Source organism: Rhododendron vialii, chromosome 5a (assembly GCF_030253575.1).
Source record: "Rhododendron vialii isolate Sample 1 chromosome 5a, ASM3025357v1".
Taxonomy (NCBI): Eukaryota; Viridiplantae; Streptophyta; class Magnoliopsida; order Ericales; family Ericaceae; genus Rhododendron; species Rhododendron vialii.
Genome location: NC_080561.1, coordinates 14,450,320 through 14,468,052, shown reverse-complemented (window position 1 = coordinate 14,468,052; position 17,733 = coordinate 14,450,320). Strand labels below are relative to the sequence as shown.

The 17,733-nt window shown below is 38.4% G+C and overlaps 4 protein-coding genes across 4 annotated transcripts; 3 read left to right on the top strand and 1 right to left on the bottom strand.

Moving 5' to 3' along the window:
• Nucleotides 1-26: 26 nt before the first annotated feature.
• LOC131325295 (probable protein phosphatase 2C 71) lies at nucleotides 27-8,122 on the bottom strand. Its single transcript, XM_058357485.1, has 9 exons — nucleotides 7,700-8,122; nucleotides 6,715-7,604; nucleotides 5,536-5,666; nucleotides 4,545-4,611; nucleotides 4,058-4,145; nucleotides 3,464-3,633; nucleotides 2,708-2,851; nucleotides 2,439-2,567; nucleotides 27-436 (listed from the first exon to the last, which is right to left on the bottom strand). The coding sequence occupies exons 1-9, from the start codon at nucleotides 7,911-7,913 to the stop codon at nucleotides 269-271; spliced, it is 2,001 nt and encodes a 666-aa protein (XP_058213468.1). The 5' UTR covers nucleotides 7,914-8,122; the 3' UTR covers nucleotides 27-268.
• LOC131325298 (uncharacterized) lies at nucleotides 5,796-6,539 on the top strand. The gene has a single exon (XM_058357490.1). The coding sequence runs from the start codon at nucleotides 5,824-5,826 to the stop codon at nucleotides 6,517-6,519; it is 696 nt and encodes a 231-aa protein (XP_058213473.1). The 5' UTR covers nucleotides 5,796-5,823; the 3' UTR covers nucleotides 6,520-6,539.
• A 6,848-nt stretch (nucleotides 8,123-14,970) lies between the features above and the next one.
• LOC131327614 (uncharacterized) lies at nucleotides 14,971-16,071 on the top strand. The gene is made up of 3 exons (XM_058360763.1): nucleotides 14,971-15,116; nucleotides 15,184-15,767; nucleotides 15,863-16,071. The coding sequence occupies exons 1-3, from the start codon at nucleotides 14,971-14,973 to the stop codon at nucleotides 16,069-16,071; spliced, it is 939 nt and encodes a 312-aa protein (XP_058216746.1).
• Nucleotides 16,072-16,092: 21 nt separating this feature from the next.
• Nucleotides 16,093-17,421, top strand: LOC131327613 (uncharacterized). The gene is made up of 2 exons (XM_058360762.1): nucleotides 16,093-16,750; nucleotides 17,192-17,421. Exons 1-2 carry the CDS (start codon nucleotides 16,093-16,095, stop codon nucleotides 17,419-17,421), a joined length of 888 nt encoding a protein of 295 aa, XP_058216745.1.
• Nucleotides 17,422-17,733: the final 312 nt, after the last annotated feature.

Below are 17,733 nucleotides of genomic sequence, written 5' to 3'. Positions count from 1 at the left end.
AAAACTAAAAAAGAAAACAAATTCTGTGACAAAAACGAACAAGTGAACTTTATTTTTCTTCGGCTCCGGTAATTTTGTTTAAATCGATCTACAAATCTATGTCCCCAACACATCCTCAACATATCGGGTGTGAAAAAAGGTCTAGACAAATGTTGGTTAAAACATGCTATATTGTGAATCAAGCAAAATATTATATTACATGATTTGAAAGCATTTACAGACTACAACTTACAAGAAACAAGAAGATGAAAAAAGCCATTGTCGTTACTCAGTGGGAGGACTTCTGGACCAAAGACACAATTACGGTAACATCATCAAGTTTGCCACCAGTAAATCCCACATATCCAGCTGCTTGTACTGCATCTGCAAATGGACTCCTACCAGTTTCTGATTTTCCCACCTCTTGTGCTCTCACAGCCAGGACTTCTGCTATTTCCTGACGATCCAAGAAACAAGAGCACAAAAAACAAAAGTGATGAGAGACACTAAAAAGAAGAAAAACAACAACACTAAGACCCGTTCGATTAGTCAGATTATACTTGTATTCAATTACAAATCCAAGCCTAGTGGTAAACGGCTCGCTCCCATAGGTTTTGGGTACAGGACGTTACAAAAACAAGGCATGCGGATGATGCCCAATCTTGCCTTGAAACCTCTTGGTGATTGGACCCTCGTGGGACCCATCGTGAGTTTGGAGTCCGTATCATTATGCTAAGAGAGGTTGCTATAGCCAGCCACTGCCTTCTTCACCTTCTACCCAGCAAAAAAAAAAAATTTACAAATCTGAGAGGAGCAGATCTCCTGCTATCATATGTAACTATTGCCGGAGGGACTGCATATCCATTGGATAATCCAAAAAACCATGAGATGAACAAATATAGAGATTTTTCTTGATCGGTGTACAAATGTGGAATATTAAGGGGCATGTGGTATTAGTAGAGGTGGCAAATAGGCGGGTTTGAGCAAGTTGAAACGGGTTGTGGGTTGAATAAGGGCAGGTTGAATACGGGTCAATAGTCAGCGGGTTGAAATGGGTCGGGTTAAATATGGGTCAAGTCATACCCAAACCCGACCTGACCAATCCACTTTCCTTCATTTTCTCCCCTTTTTGAGTATAACTCAGAATCAAATGAATTGAGACACCTGTGACTTAAATTAAAATATATATTAGGCCACCTGCATAAAGTCATTAATTTTGACGGTGTTTTTAATGGAAACTTTATGGACAATGGTTCGTGTGATGCGGTAATGAACTACGGAGTGTAGTATACCGTAGTTAGACTATTCGAGGAAAAAAACTACTATAATTCTAATAAAAAATTTAAACGCGCGTGGGTAGGATGGTGGCCCGGGCTCATCCGCCCCTCGATCTATCCTTGAGCTCATACGTTCCTCTAGAGTCGTCTTAAATTATAAATAGAGGTTTATGATGAGTCTGCTGCAAATCGAAAGACTTGCAAAAAGGAAAACCAAAAAATCTAGAACTTGCAAAAACTCATGCTACACAAGATATTTTTTCATGAACTCGTAAAAATGTGTATATACACATATTTGTAGTATGAAGTACTGAAATATCAAAACTGTTCTTTTTCTCTTGAGTGAATAACATACAATATGTTGAGAATGACGAAGCAAATTACGGAAACAGAGATGGAGATGGAACTGGGTTTAGTTGATTTAGGTGGGGGGGACAGATTGCTGCTTCTCTGGACCAGTGTGGATTTTGGACGAGCAATTAAAAAAAACGAGCCAGCCCGAATCTCTTCCTTTGAGCCCATATTGAACCCATTTTCAACCCACATAAACCCATATCAACCCATTATATAATATGGGTGGGTTGGGTTGTTGGGTTATAAGTGGGCGGATTTGGGCGTGTTAAAAAATATGGGTTGAGATTGCCACCTCTATGTTTAGTAATCGCCTTAAACAAACATGGGATGAGATAACAATGAAGGGTTGTTAACAAACCAAGTCAAATGGGATCGTCTGCAAGATGGGGTTACTGCTAGGCAGAGCTCAGAAGAGAAACACCAAAAAGCACTTAGGCCGCCTTGGATCACAGAACTGGGGAGGGTTTTCTCGAGGTAAAGAAAAGGTCCCAGGACGCATAAGAGATAATGAAGTGGAGAAGCTAAATAACTTCTTTGGTTTCCCTACCCTATTCTTTATCTTCTGACAGCACTAAGAGACCAATCTACGGAAGCTGTAACTATTTCCATCGATTGACAGGATTCCACATTGCCAGAAGTATCACCTCTACCTAATCATATATCAGAAATATAAAGAGAAAAGAATTGCCAGGTCACTCTTTGTTTACCACTGCTATTCTTTGTGTTAGGTTGATTGCCTATGGTTAACCTAATCTGATAGTTTTCCAAATAATCTAATGAACACTTGACAAGCTTAATAAATTTGAGCACAAAAGATTTGAGAAGCACCTCAGGTTTCAAATTGGCTTGCAGCGACTTGGAGACGACTGAAGCTATTTCTCCGTCGTATAGATTGTCAAAAAGGCCATCAGTTGCAGTAACAATAACATCACCATCATCCAAATCAGTTCTATACACCTGAAATGTAGCATCAAAACATAACATTTTAATCAATCATGTACCACATCAAATCCTATAGTCCCTAGTAATTTAGCTAGGGTTTTCCAAATAATTAACTTGCATCCTTGGACATATAATTAGAACTAGGGAAAACATACCTCCACAAGCTCCGAGGGATCGTCTCCACTTTTTATTTGATATGGGAAGTTAAACTCGTGAGACCCTGGAGAAGACTTTCTATAAACAGCGCCATTTCTGATTACAATAAATCCCGAGTCTCCAATATTGGCCACATGAAGAGCCTGATTGGAATTAAACAGTCAGTTGATTGACAGCCTTACAAGAAGTTATAAGCATCACCACAACTCCGTTTTTGACGGTCTGTGAGTTTTGGGTATTTCATACTTCAACAGAAATCTCTGTCTCTTCAAGGCCTAAGCCTAACAGCTTGAATTTATAATTCCGTAACACTTACTTCCATTGAACTCCGAAGTGATTGGTTAAAATTAGATTCCTTCCAATTATGGAATTGCATCCTCAATATTATTTATAGATTCATTTCTTTTCATGCAACGACAATTCAATATGATCGAAACAACAAATCCAAAACTCTGAGCCAACACCATAAAGGGCAGAAAGAAACATTAAGCTTGTTCTGAAAGCTACACTTTCTAATGAACAAAAAATTGAAGTTATTACACGATAATAATACGATTTATGCATCATCACCTATACAAAGTCTACATTGGCTCTTCAATTTGTGATCCCCTACCTTTTCTTTTCCCTTCAGAATCCAATATCCAAACACAACCTTGACTAAGGTAAAAAAGGGATGAAATTTACAAAAGCAATGTCAATACTTAGTTTCAAATTAATTACATTGCCAACATAGGTGTTAAGATAGGTACAATTACCCGACCATCAAAGTAAGCAACCAAAACTGTTGATGATCCAGGAGACTTCGCTCCAAGAGCACTTTGATTGAGAACTTCCTCCGGTTTAGGTAGTGGCATACTGTTGCAATTCGAGACAATCTTTTGACAGTTCTCCATCAATTCTTGGGCATAAATTCCGGGATTAATTCCTGAGTAACAAATGCAGAACATATTATACTGAACCAAACGTGCCCGCAGAACTTCAAGATACAATAAGGCTGCATTCTTTGAGGAAAATTATGAAGAAGAGCAAAGAAAGAGAAGAAAAAATGAAAGAACCGATTTATGGAAAATGATAGCAGGCCATTTGCCTATGGGGCTATCTAGCAAAAAGTTTTTTTTCGAATATTTGTGAATTGTGCGTCTATGGATAACCATATATAGTGAAACACACAAAATTCAGACTATGGGTTGTCAGTAATACCACCCACAACAAACAAACCAAAAATGAAGGTTGAGCACTAGTGGTCCCTTGGGCTTAGTAGAGTTAGCGCAGAAGCTGACCCAGACACCCTGAGTTATCAAATGCAAACATGCACATTGACATACATTGTGCAAGACAAAAGGGATTACCTTCTAGTGACCATCGACCAACTCCATCCGCCACACCCAACCAATTCTTCCCAGCAACAAAATAAGCATCCTCCCCACCTGTTGATGCCTGGCATTATTATTGCTGAATTACTACCTAAGAGATATCCTTTTATGACAGAATTTGAAGTTAAAATTTCACAAACTTCACAAGGTGAAGATATATAATACCGCACCAACTAAATTTTCAGCTAGCTCAATGTTTGAAATTCTGAATTTCAGATATGAAATCAATTACCCATCAAGGGAGTTGGCTTTTTCCCTCTGCCCACAAGAAATTCATGAAAACCCAAAACTAGACTAATCCACAATTTGAGTAACCTGGCAAAATACGGTCCTACTACTTGCTCATCCAAAAGTTTGAATGCCTATTCCAAATTACATGAATATTAGACATGCCTGTCACAGTTTCCTATGTCCAAAACATAGAATGAAAAAGTCATGTCAATTTGTCAACATATGGAGATACCTTAGAGGGATGTGGCAATAGCGAAGCACCAGAGGAGAGGAAATATCCTGTTAATGAGATCTCCCCCCTGTTTAGAAGTAAAATAAATGAACCTGATGATTTGACAGATCATAAATCCTTCATAAGTCACTAATATATTTTTCCCTACTCCTTTTGAAGATTAACCATTCTAGTTTTCCATGTAGACACTTCTTAGTCTGCACTCTGCAGAAAACATCCCTCCACATGGAGATTGCTGTAGAGTGAAATATTTCATAACGTTGAGTTGCCTAATCACAAATAGAGAAACTTGCAAAAGAGGGCCTTTCATTTTATTATGTGATGGTAAAATATGAGCTGGGTTGAAGTACAAATCTGATAGAAGGCAATATTGGATGGTTAAGATTAACAGAAACTTTCACAAAATGAATACAACCAAAATGTGAATGTTCAGAAGGAGACCATAATGTCGCGCCCCTGCGCACACGAGAGAGAGAGAGAGAAAGAGAGAGAGAGAGAAACTGTGTGTTATACACAACTGCCAAGGTCCTGGTGAAGCATATGGCTCTAGAGAAAGCCAAAATTGAAGAACTGTTCACATAACAGACTGGAGTAATTGACAATTGCTAAAAGAAAGAGATGATCCTATGTGTGGAGTAAAGAGCACTTGTATAGCCCTTTGTGCTTTAAATGCAACACTATTTCTGAACAAAAGAAAAGAGGCAGCACATTTCCCTAGGAGCGTTTCCGCTAACCAAAAAGTTATGGACTACTTGTCGTCCAAAAATGTCAAATTGTTTACACTAACCCACAAGTTGTAGATGGTATATGGGCGGGTCAAAGGGAAAATTGGAGGGGAAGAAGTTGTGGGTTAATATGAACAACTAGACAAAAGAACCCAAGTTTTAGTGCAAAATTGTAAGTGGAAACGGGGCCGACCGCGTTCCATTATCTGATTAAGCATGTAGAATTCAAATCCAACTTGCAAAGAAGGGAGAAAGAAGCAGAATACCTGTTTGCAGCAGCAACAGTTGTTTCTGATTCTTCTGCTCCGTGACCTGACAAATCTACAAAATCACTTTTCTGTGCGTCGTTGATTGTGGTTCCACCTTCCAATGCCACTTTAGTTGCTCTATCATTCAGCTAGAAACAACATAAACACAAAAGATTATCAGTTGAGTCAACCTGGAGGAAGAACAGGATTTTCCTTGCTCAAGTTACATCTCACTAAAAAGCAGAAAAGTCGCAGCATCAAACTTTCCCATGGCATAAAGAGGTGTGGGCAGCAGTGGGTGCGATCATGTGGAAAATCTGGAAGTGCAGAAATGATGAGGTTTTTAATAGCAAGGGATGGAGACCGGATGTAGCGTGTAGGTCTGCGGTCTTAGAAGCAACGGAATTCTTGGAGGCAAACCGTGAACTGAATGTGAGTAGGGGTCGCTTGCAAGCATTACCTGCAGAACATTACAACATATGGGAAAAACCCATGCGAGGGTGGTTTAAGATCAACTTTGATGGAGGTCTGGACAACCGGAGCAAGTCGAGTGGTGTGGGTATCATTATAAGGGATGAATTTGGGATTTTCCGAGCAGCCAGAGCAATTTATTATGGGAATTTGATGAGTCCAGTGGTGATAGAAGCTTTGGCAGCAAGGGATGGTCTTTTATTTGCAAGGGAAATGGGTTTAAGATATATCCAACTAGAAGGTGATTCGCAACAGATTATTAATCTTATCCAAAAGAAGGAAGACAGCAACATAGAAGTTGGGGTGATCATTGCCGATGTGAACAAATTGAGGGATTCGTTTGAAGGATCAAAAGTGAGTTTTGTTAGGAGAGTTGGCAATTCGGTGGCGCACTTAGTGGCCAAGAATGCTGCGAGAGGGAGTGGGATTCGTACTTGGGAATATTATCCCCTTGGCTTTACTCCTCCCTTTATGAGGATAAGGGCCCAAACTGATGTATTGATCGATTTCTTGATAATAATATTATCCTAATCTTTGACCAAAAAAAATAAAAAAAATATGCCTAGCAGTGAACAATTTTCAATACTGGTTTCATACTTCTTCTGGCACAGAGTACTACCTTACCTCGTTCTTGTAGTAATCATGTTATAGCCGTCATAACAAGAGAAAAGATAATTACCACATGAGTATGTGGGAAGAAAGAACAGTGAAAGGTTGGAAGCCAACCTTTATGAAGCTCTCATTCCGGACCATGCCAATTGATTCTTCCATCCTGTCACGACTGGTTCCCTCATCGAGAATTGGAATGGGTTTGGTTCCGATTACATTGCCTCTGGTTTCAATCACATTACCTTCACCAATAACTTCATCTCTCTCGCAGCCCATCACAGCAATCTTAGTCAAACAATTACCTTCAACATTACTATTCGTCTTGTCACTTTCCTCGCAAGCCAAACTGATATCAATTTCGAGAACAGAGTTGTGCTTGGAAGCAGTTGAGGAAGCCATGGTTTCAATTTCAACTTCACTCCTCACTTCAAGAACTTCCTCAGAAACAGAACCACCATTTTCAACATGAATCTCTTTATCCAGCTGTGAAGGATTGACTGGACTTGAAATCTCTTGCTTACCATCCTCTATAGAATTTTCCACAGTATGCAAACCCTTTTCCATGTCAATAATGCTAGACCTATCAGTCTCATTGATATGAGAACCATGAGCAGCTTCAGAGATAGAAGAACTGTTTGACTCTATTGGAACTTCTTCAAAAATAGGCACTTCTGTATCGTCCATTAATAGGTCATTCGGTTCTGCTTCAGAGTTGATCCTATCAATAACCACAGTACTTTTGCTCTCACTAGCACCGTTGTCTGTGGCACGCAGAACTAAATCTGTGTTATTCACATTATCAGCCATCTCAGTTGTGCTCTCTCCCCTTGCTTCTCTCTCTATCTCTTTAACTATAACCTGCCTCTCATGAACTCCATCTAAAACCTTCACAACATTGGAATTTTTTATACTTCCAGTGACCAACCCTCCAACTGCGAAATTGGATTCCTCTATTTCAACGCCGGTCACGTCCCCGAACCGGAACACCGTGCTTCCATCAGAACATTCTGTCCCAACAACCATCACACGGAATCAATCAGAACCCTCAAAAAGCAAGAATCGGATTCATCAGAACATCAAAAGAGAGACTTAGTAAGCTTACCGGTGATTGAAATGAGCTCAAAATCTGTGGGCGAAGTGGGTTTGGAAAGCGTAGTCAGAAAATTGGATTTTCTCCTTCTTCTTCGTGGGTGAAATAATGGGTGGATTGGGAGAGTAGAGAAGAGTGGGGATTTTGGGGAAGAAGGACGCGGAATGAAGAGAGAGAAACAGTTGGAGGGGCGAGAGCCGAGGAAGTTAGAGAAGAGATCGGGCATTTTGTATTGTATTATTGGGAAGTGTAAAGGAGATTCTTTGATAAATGTTCGAGTTCTTCTAGGTGCAAAAGGGTATGGGTTAGGGTTTCGAATAAAGAAATTTTGGGTCCAGTGGTGATCAAGATATATCCAGAATTGAGAATGACTGTCACTCCACTCCAAAGGGTAGAGGATAAAGTTCGGAGGAGAGAGAGAGAGAGAGTCCGACAGAGAGGGGGTCGTTATGTTTGTTTCGCTTTTGCGCGCGTGTGGTATCTAATATCTATCTATATAAACTTTTTTTTAAAAAAAAAAAAAATCAATGTCTACCTATGGTTAATGGGCTTTTTGGATGGCTTATTTTTTTTTTTGTTTTTATTCAATTTTTTTTGCGTATTTATTTATTTATCATTAATTTTTGTGGATCATTGCTTTGTTATGATAAGAGGAATTTAAAAAATAAAAATTACGATCGTAACCCCAATTTTTTTAAAAATAAAGACAAAAATAAGCTAATTTTTCCGTCTTTATTCTATAAAATTAGGTTTGGGCCATAATTTTTTACTTTTTTAATTTCTCTCATCGATTTGAAACAATAATCCATGAAAGTTTGCACGAAACTAATAATGTTGAAAATTTTAAATAAAGACAAAAAATAAGCCAATTGACTTATTTAGCCAAAAAGGCCCTTAGTAGTAAGGCTTTTTAGCTAAATAATCTATTTAGATTATTTTTTTGTCCTTATTCAATTTTTTTTTGTATTTTGTTTGTTTTTAATCAATTTTCTGTGAATTATTGTTGGGAGGCTTAATTATCCATCCTAAAATCTCATCCAACTTAAGTATTCATCCTCCATTTTTTGAACAGTTATGATTTAATCCATATTTTTTTTTATACCAAAAGTGTCCCTAATATATATATATATATATATCAGAAAATGAGACCAAAACATAATCTTTCTCATCCCGTCCCACGATTTCCGTTCAATCCCCAAAATTATGGATCCCAAAAATTCGGGTGGGATTATATATAAAGCATCTCTCTCTCTCTCTCTCTCTCTCTCTCTCTCTCTCTCTCTCTCTCTCTCTCTCTCTCTCTCTCTCTCTCTCTCTCTCCAAAGTGCTCCATTCGTCCTCCATAAACAACCGCCGCCATTCACACGTCCTCTGGTGGGCGGCGATCCACTCGTCGTCCGACGTCTTCCGCTCTATCGCCGCTGTTTCCCTCCTCCCTCTCGCCGATCAATCATCCTCCGTCATCATCAATGAAGCCGACAGAAATTTCCCTTTGATACCGTTGCTGTCGACCGATTCCCTCCTCCCTTTCGCCAATCAATCATCTTCTATCGCCAATGAAGTTTAATGGAGAAGTGGGCGTTATCGTTGTCGCCAGAGCAAATCTTCAAGATGTAATGATTTGAAGTTTTTTTTTTTTTGTTTATATGGTTTGGGTATTCATAGTTTATTAACCATGAATCGGCGATTGAATATTCATGATTTTTTTCTCGTCTTGTTCGTTGATTTTTTTTATTTATGCCTTGTTTGGGTATTCTTACCATGATTATTAATGAAGGTTTCCATGACGATGCACAGATTGAATGGTTTTTTGTTTATTTGAACCATTTACTATGAAATATTTGTTCGAATTATGGGATATTAATCGTGTCCACGTAGTAATGTCATGGTAATTTAACCATGTAACGGTTTGAATGTCATGTTATATATATTTTTACGGTAATTTAGCCATGTTCCATGTAATAAGATCAATGAAAAATATGACTTTTTGTTATCTGGTTGGCCAACTCGAAGAATGAAGAAAAAATACAAATATGTGGTCAACTTATCATGTTATATTCCTAAAAATAAGTAATCAATCATATTGAAATTTACCAAATCCCATTGAATTAGAAAAATAATCCAATCCAATCCCACTAAATTGGGAAAACAATCAAATCCAATCCCACTAAATTAGGAAAGCAATATAATATTGAATTAGGAAAATAATTCAATCCAATCCCACTAAATTGGGAAAACAATCAAATCCAATCCCACTAAATTAGGAAAGCAATATAACATAATATATGTATATCATAGTGAAAAAGGTAAGAAAAGTAATTCACACACTAAAAGGATGAAAACATAAGTATGAAAAAAGGGCGAGATGTATTCTTACTTGACATGGATAGAGGATGAATATTTAAATATTTCATTATTATTATTATTTTATCATGACGAGAGGAACCTAAAAAGTAAAAAAATTAAAATCCAAATTTGTTTGAATAACGATGAAAATAATCTGATAATTCAAACAAATTTGGGTTTCGATCGTACTTTTTTTACTTTTTAGATTCCTCTTGTCATGATAAAGCAATAATCCACAAACATAAACAAAAAACTAACAAAAGCAAAAAAAATTAGAAATTGATTTTAGCACTTCACTTTGTGTCTTGATCATATGAGAAAACAAAACTAAAGGTGGAGTGTCATTAGCTAAAACTGAAGTGCCAAAATCACATCCTAAAAAATTTGAATAAGAACAAAAATTATCCAAATGGATTATTTAGCCACAACAGCTACTTGATTTTGGCTTTTTAAAGGGAACTTTTGCCTGAATTTTTGTTCATATTTTAAAATTTCAAGTTAACTTCATGTCAAATTTGTTTCAATAATCATTTGTCACGACAGAAGAGTATAAGAAGTAAAAATTATGATTAAAAAAATAACTAAAAATAAACAAATTTGAAACACCCATCTGTAGTATCATTCATCTGCATTTCCAAAAAAAAAGTATCATTCTTCTGAAATTGTGTCAACCGCCATTGTTGTTTTACATTTTTAATCTTGTTTGTGGAGACAAATGATTAATTTCAAAAAATTTGACAAAAAACTCAACAAAATATCACTAGACATGAATAATAGTGACTGTTTTTCAAGACAAGTTAATTTTGGGCTAAGCTCACCCTAACAATAAATGTTTCGGACATAGAATGAACATAAATAACGGTGGGTCTACGAAATCAAATTAGGGGACACTTAACTAATTATGACCTTCAAAATGTTGCTCGATGACTAGATGAACCCGAAATTAACAACTAGACGAACCCTCTAGTGGCTCTAAAATTTGAAATGTTTGGCCTCCGTAGAAAGAACATACGACCTCATGAAGAACAAACACTTATTAGCTTTCTCATGTCCACTTAGCCAAATCCCTCAGGGTTTTGTGTAATCGTGTGTACAAAGAACCTTTAGATTATGAGGCTTGTACCAAAGTCAAGCAGAGCATTTGTGGTTGATTTCAAACTTCTGCTTCGCTTGATACACAATTTTGTAATCGTTGACAAGGTCGAAGTTATTCTCTCTAAAAGGAGGTGCAACTATGTGGATAAAAGCATTTGTTGATTTCAAACTTGCCGCAAACTCTATTTTTATTTGATAACTCAAGTGTCCAAGCTAGCTTACGCACACCTCAACTAATTCTGGGGATTAATCTCACCACCCACTTGCGAGGGTCTCAATTAAAAGCAAAGCAAAGCTTTATATGGACTAAGCCCCAATGGGTTGGTCAAGTGGTCTTGACTTGAAACTTAGGAGTTTGCTCCCTCCTAAGGTGATAACTTCGAAAACAAACTCTACTTGCTATTTTGCATCCTGACTTGTTGTTTCTTTGTAGTTGCATGCCATTGCAAATACAGTATTATGTCATGAACAAGAAAGTGGAGGAAAGAAAATCATCCATTGAAAAAGTAGTTGGGAGAAACTTGAGTTTTAGCCTTTACTTCCCGAACTTTACCAAAACTATGAAAATAACTATACCAGGAAAGGCGACGCAGAGCCGTTCAAGGAGCTGTGTCCTGCATTCTCTAAAGAAAGTGGATGGTTACATTAACAATTCTCATAAACAAGAGACTTCAAAGAGTCAAAGACTAGATCCACTATGATGAGAGAAGTGGAGGATGCAGCAAGAAAAATCGGCTAGGTTCACAGCAGCAGAATAATAACCATAATGTATAGGTTTAACGATACACACAACACATACATAAAAATAAATCCCGAGTAAAGAACAATGAGAAAGAAGTAAAGTTTGGTCAACTACCTTCGTATGATACATTACAAACATGAAAGAGTAATCTACATCAATACACACAGGTAACATAAACGGTTACAAGATTCTTCTGACTAATTCACAGGCCATGTTTGAAATCAACAGAAACTAAGGGTAATTGTACGAAATCAACAGAAACTAAGGGTAATAGGATTGTTTAAGGTATATCAAGACATTACATTCTGAATCCACGAGGCAACCATGGTTGCCAGTTGACAGGAGAGTTTGTCCCGTCACTAAATTTCACCTCGTCTTCATCAGACGTCAATAACTTAACCTTTAGCTCAGGTTTTGTGCACCAACCCCATGATCAAGTTTTACAGAAACTGTAGCAACGATTTATTGACGTGAATTACTAAATCAGAATCCTTGAACATCTAGCTTGAGGAAACCTGGGTTGGCCATAAAAATTATTTTGTTCTCCCAATTTGGTCATCAATCTGACATATCACCATCTCTGTACTGATCTTGACGGCAGATTAATACTTTGATCACAAGTACAAAATCTGCCAAAACAGATGTTTCCCTATTAGAGAATTACTCCTTCCCAGGTTCTATTAAAAACATTCATGAAAAAAAGTTAATTCAATTACCGTATTGGGGAGTTGGAACCTACTTTAATAACAACCAAATCAGTTTCTGATGACATAAAAACCGTTTGTTTGGTATGCGCTTTATTCTCACCTAATAAACAACAACCGCCAAGGTTCAAACGGAGCAATAGTTAGGAAGCGGATGCAATTTTACAGCACTTTTAATCACCAAGTAATAGTTTCCCATTTGCTAGGCGTCGAACTAACCAACAGCTAACCAAGTGACAGTAGGAATTTAGCAGCTACTATGGGCACCAGATAGTAGCCCCTTGGTGGAAATCATTTAGTAAGTTGAGTTGGTTATTAGAGTACAAAGAAATTTGTCGTGTTAAAATAACAATTGTATAAAAAATGAAAACACGTATTATTCCAGAAGTATATGTAGATGGGTCTTCCCGAACAAGAAGAATAATGACCGACCACGTGGTATACATGTGAGAATACTTAGGACACGACGTGAGGGTGCGTCACAGGAAGTAACCCTGACCACGTCTGAGACACGTGGCCAGGTCGGCGGCACAGTGAGAAGGTGCATAGGGCCGAACAAGGTATCTGGTCGGTGACAAAACAAAAGGATGCACGGCATTGTAGCCGAGCAAAGGGCATAAGTGCACGGGCTCAAACCCTAGCATGACCGACTTATGAATGAGGGTGGTTAAGTTATTCTGGAATATTCTAAAAAGAGCATCCTACGAGATAGGAATGGATCTTGTGAATAACGGAAGGAAATCGTGCTGCTGCGACAAGCAAAAATTGGGTTGCTATCTAGAACGAAGTCCATATAGAGTAGAATTCCTAACGTGAGAGGTTTCCTAACACACTAAGGGTACTTGGAGGGCAAGTCTACCCAAGTCTATAAATAAGTAGGTAAACCGAAGGAGAAAGGTACACTATCACTTGCAATTACTTTACATACGTGAATTGGGTTTTCCTTGTTAGTATGTGGTCTAACTTAGACATTAGAGGGCCTTTGCCGACGAGAGGCAAATGTGAGCTCAAAGTATCTTGTTTTGCAGGCATTAGGGCTCAAGGGGTGTGTTCCAACATTACGCGGATTTATTCCCCATACAATTGCTGCCGTCTGTGGGAAACGAAGTAGTTCCTTGAGATCAACCACGACGTCCACGGACCCCCAAAACTCCGTGAATGGAGAGCAATCCGAACAAGGACGGGGATTTGGAGGCCCCGAATGCTCCGAAGAAGGCCACACAGGAAAAGCAGAAGAATGTGGCAGCTGGGAGCCAGTTGCTACAAGAGCTGCGTGGCTCAGAAGATGAAAGGGACGGTTCAAAGTCTACACGAAAGGAGAAGAGGGGCGAATCTCGGTCTCGTCGTGAGGATGAACTCCAGAAGTCTAACAGGCATTCCAGAAGCATTCAGGACTGCGAAGAAAGTCTCGAAAGGAAAGAGGGAGATTTGGAGGAGTTTGCTTAGCTAATGAAGAAGCGCGAGTGAGAGATACAGGAACTCAAGAGGCGTGTGGCCCGAAGGGAGAGATTTGGAAGCACACGGGATTACAAAAGTAGGAGTCATACATCGAAAAACGCAGAGGCGGCTCTCTGCGAAAAAGGAGATATAGAAGCCTAACCCCAGAGAAGGGTAAGTCGAAGAAACAGTACGAGAGGACTCACTCTGATTGGGAGGAGGAGGAGCACATGTTCGGACGGCGAGGGGCGTGCACTACAACTGCAAGTGAAGCAGCGCGTAAGGCCCTTAGCTGAGTTGCAGCCTTGCCGCTCTCAAAGTGACTACAAAAAGCACGACTGCCAAGTAGAATAAAGCACAGTGCGTTCACGATGTACGAAACCAACACGGATCCAGTAGCGCACATCCAGCACTACCAGCAAGCAATGTTTAAGCAAGCAATGTTTATACACACCGAAGACAATGCCATCATGTGCAAGATGTTCCTTCAAGCTTGGGAAAGGTTGCTTGGCCTAGTTTCACAAACAGGGCCCAAATTCCACCAAGAGCTCTCTCTCTCAAATTTGAGATCTTCTGGAAACAAAGTGTAGTATTGTTTGGGGTATATAAATAAAGTAACTCCTCTCACTCTCACTCCACCAACTAGTTTTTTTTTTTTTTTTTGAAAAGCCCATGGATATTGACACGTTTTTAATTCTGGAAACAATGTGTAGTTTTTTTAAAAAAACTTAATACAGTGTAGTGTTTTAAAAAAAAAATCTTAACACAATGTAGTATTAATTGGTGTATATAAATAAAGTAATTATAATTGGTAATTGACTAATTAATGAACGGCCCATACACATGAACCAGCTGTTGTTATAATCATGTTAACAGTTTATTGACTTTCTTCTCTCTTTTTTTGTGTTACTGTGTAGGGCTAGGAAGTACTATACAGTTTATACTGTTATCAAATGTCAATGGATCAAACTCATAATACATCTTCGGTGGCCTCTAATTCTGAGCCGTTATTGAAAAGAAATTCGATTGATGTTGGATGGGATTATGGAGTTATTGTGGATGTTAGCAATATGGACCACCTAAAATGCAAATTGTGTGGGAATCAGTATATTGGAGGGGTTAGTAGGATGAAAAACACATAGCTCAGGTTAAGGGGATGTTGCCTCATGCAGTAAGGCAAGCAAGGAAGATATATTAAAATGTAAGAAGGCACTTGATGAGACAGCAGCTAAAAAGAAAGAGAAGAAGCAAGGAGACATAAATCTTAGGGAGGAAGTGAATATAATAAATGAAGAAGGTGATGAATTTGAAGATGATGAAGTTGAACATGTAGGATCAAAGAAGAGGCCCCATGTTCTTGGTCCCATGGATAGATATGCAAAGATCAATCCCGATTCTTCTGACACGAGTGGATTTAAGAAGATGAGACAACCAAACGTAAATGATGCAATTTGGAAGGACATGAGTCATCAGGTGAGTCAATTCTTGGCTCAATGGGTGTACGAAGCCAATATTCCATTTCATGCCATAGACAATGATAGCTTTAAACGTTTTGCGGAAGCGGTTGGTCAATTTGGCCTGAAATACCAACCTCCAAGCCAATACCAACTAAGGGAGCCATTGTTGAAGGAGGTGGACAGAACAAAAAAATTACTCAAGAAGCAAGAAGAAGAGTGGGCTTTGACGGGTTGCTCTATCATGAAGGACGCTTGGACCGATCGAAAGAGGAGAAGCATTATGAACTTGTGCATTAATTGTAAGCAAGGGACTTGTTTTCTTTCTCGAAGGAAGTTTCGGAGGCATCACACATGGGGGTGTATATCTTTGACTACGTTGACAAGTTCATTGAAGATATTGGGGAACAAAATGTAGTTCAAGTAGTTACGGACAACGCATCCAACAATATGGCGGCAGTGGATTTGCTAAAGATCAAGAAGCCTAACATATTTTGGACCTCATGTGGCACCCACACAATAAACCTCATGCTTGAAGGAATTGGTAAGCAATCCAAGTTTAAAGGAATTATTGATAAGGCCAAGGCGTTCACTATTTATGTTTAAGCTCATCATAATACATTGGCGATGATGAGAAAATATACGAAGAGGAGAGACATTGTGAGGCCGGGTGTTACTAGATTTGTGACCGCCTTCTTGACTTTACAAAGCTTGATGGAAAAGAAACAAGAATTGCGGGCAATGTTTAGCAGTGATACATGGGACAAGAGTAAATGGTCTAAGAGCGCAAAAGGGAAAGTGGCATATGCTACTGTGATGAGTATGACATTTTACAATGGTGTAAGCTTATGCTTGAAAGCGTTTGGTCTGTTGGTGATGGTTCTTCGACTTGATGCGCATCGGAAGCCCTCAATGGGTTTTGTATATGGAGAGCTCAAAAAAGCAAAAGAAGAGATCAAAGAGGCATACAAGCAAGTTGAGACTAACTACCGGCCAATACTAGATGTCATTGATGGGAAAGCCAAGGATCGGCTAGATAGTGCATTGCATTTGACGACTTACTTTTTGAATCCTTTTTACTTCTACAAAGATTTTATCATTCGAGATGATCCTATCATTATAGATGGGGTTCTTACTTGTGTTGAAGCTTTCTTTCCCGATGATGTCAACGTTCAAGATGAAGTCATAAATAGAGAGTTGTTGAAGTACAAGAACAAAGATGGTGGATTTGGAAGACCATTAGCCACAATGGGATGTGCAACAAACAATGACTCTTATGATCCGGGTAAATAAGTAGTTACTTTTCTTAGTATTATTATTATTATTTTGCTAACTAGGTTAAATAGGACTAATGAAATTGTGTTTCTTTCATGACTAGTTGGATGGTGGTCTAACTATGGCAATCATACACCCAATTTGAAAAGAATGGCCACTCTCTCTCTGACTTCAAGTTCATCGGGGTGTGAGAAATTGGAGCACTTTTGAGGGAGTAAGTACATACACACACACTCTCTCTCTCTCTCTCTCTCTCTCTCTCTCTCTCTCTCTCTCTCTCTCTCTCTCTCTTTTTCTTTATATATGTATATGCATCAGAGAAGAATTATATTAACTTAGGATTTTTCTTTTTTGTATAGATACATACAAAGAAAAGGAATAGACTAGATGCGACAAGGTTGAACAATCTAGTGTATGTCCAATTCAATGCCAAATTCATCAACAATAAAAGAATGGGGAAGGATGTATTACGTGAAAGTGAAGCAACAAATGCACAAGGATGGATTGTTGAAGGTGGTGACGAAGAAGACCCAGTTTCAGGACTTGCATGGGAGACGATTGGGGAAGCTACGGAAGCGGATGAAGTCCTTTAACCTAGAAGAAGTACTAGAAATGTTGGAGTACGAGAGCTACATGAGGAAGATTTTGTGTGGGAAGATGATACGAAGAGGACGTAGATGAGGATTTTGAGTTTGAGTCCAATAGAGACCAAGTTATGGATGGATATGGAGAAGAAGAGGAGTAATTAACTAGTAATTCCGTACTTAGTTTCATTTTGTTTGAACATTGAACTTTGTAATTTGACTAGTAATTTCGTACTTGGTTTCATTTGGTTTGAACTTTGAAGTTGAACTATGATTATTGAACATCTTATTACGTAGTACATTTTCATAAGGGTTGTCATTGGGGAGTATTTAATATTTATATATGAAAAAAATCAACTAATTGCTACAAGCCGATTAATCAGCAATAAATAGGTCTTGAAGCTCGAAG

What these genes read in the sequence shown, in the direction of transcription:
- LOC131325298 (XM_058357490.1), top strand. Translation starts at nt 5,824, where the DNA reads ATGTGGAAAATCTGGAAGTGCAGAAATGATGAGGTTTTTAATAGCAAG.
- LOC131325295 (XM_058357485.1), bottom strand. Translation starts at nt 7,913, where the DNA reads ATGCCCGATCTCTTCTCTAACTTCCTCGGCTCTCGCCCCTCCAACTGT. An exon ending in ATCCCTCGGAGCTTGTGGAG is followed by an intron (nt 2,568 to 2,707) that starts GTATGTTTTCCC and finishes GCTACATTTCAG; the next exon opens with GTGTATAGAACTGATTTGGA. An exon ending in AAGCCAATTTGAAACCTGAG is followed by an intron (nt 437 to 2,438) that starts GTGCTTCTCAAA and finishes TTGGATCGTCAG; the next exon opens with GAAATAGCAGAAGTCCTGGC.
- LOC131327614 (XM_058360763.1), top strand. Translation starts at nt 14,971, where the DNA reads ATGGATCAAACTCATAATACATCTTCGGTGGCCTCTAATTCTGAGCCG. An exon ending in TGCAAATTGTGTGGGAATCA is followed by an intron (nt 15,117 to 15,183) that starts GTATATTGGAGG and finishes TGCCTCATGCAG; the next exon opens with TAAGGCAAGCAAGGAAGATA. An exon ending in TATGAACTTGTGCATTAATT is followed by an intron (nt 15,768 to 15,862) that starts GTAAGCAAGGGA and finishes AGTTCATTGAAG; the next exon opens with ATATTGGGGAACAAAATGTA.
- LOC131327613 (XM_058360762.1), top strand. Translation starts at nt 16,093, where the DNA reads ATGATGAGAAAATATACGAAGAGGAGAGACATTGTGAGGCCGGGTGTT. An exon ending in CAATGACTCTTATGATCCGG is followed by an intron (nt 16,751 to 17,191) that starts GTAAATAAGTAG and finishes CAACAATAAAAG; the next exon opens with AATGGGGAAGGATGTATTAC.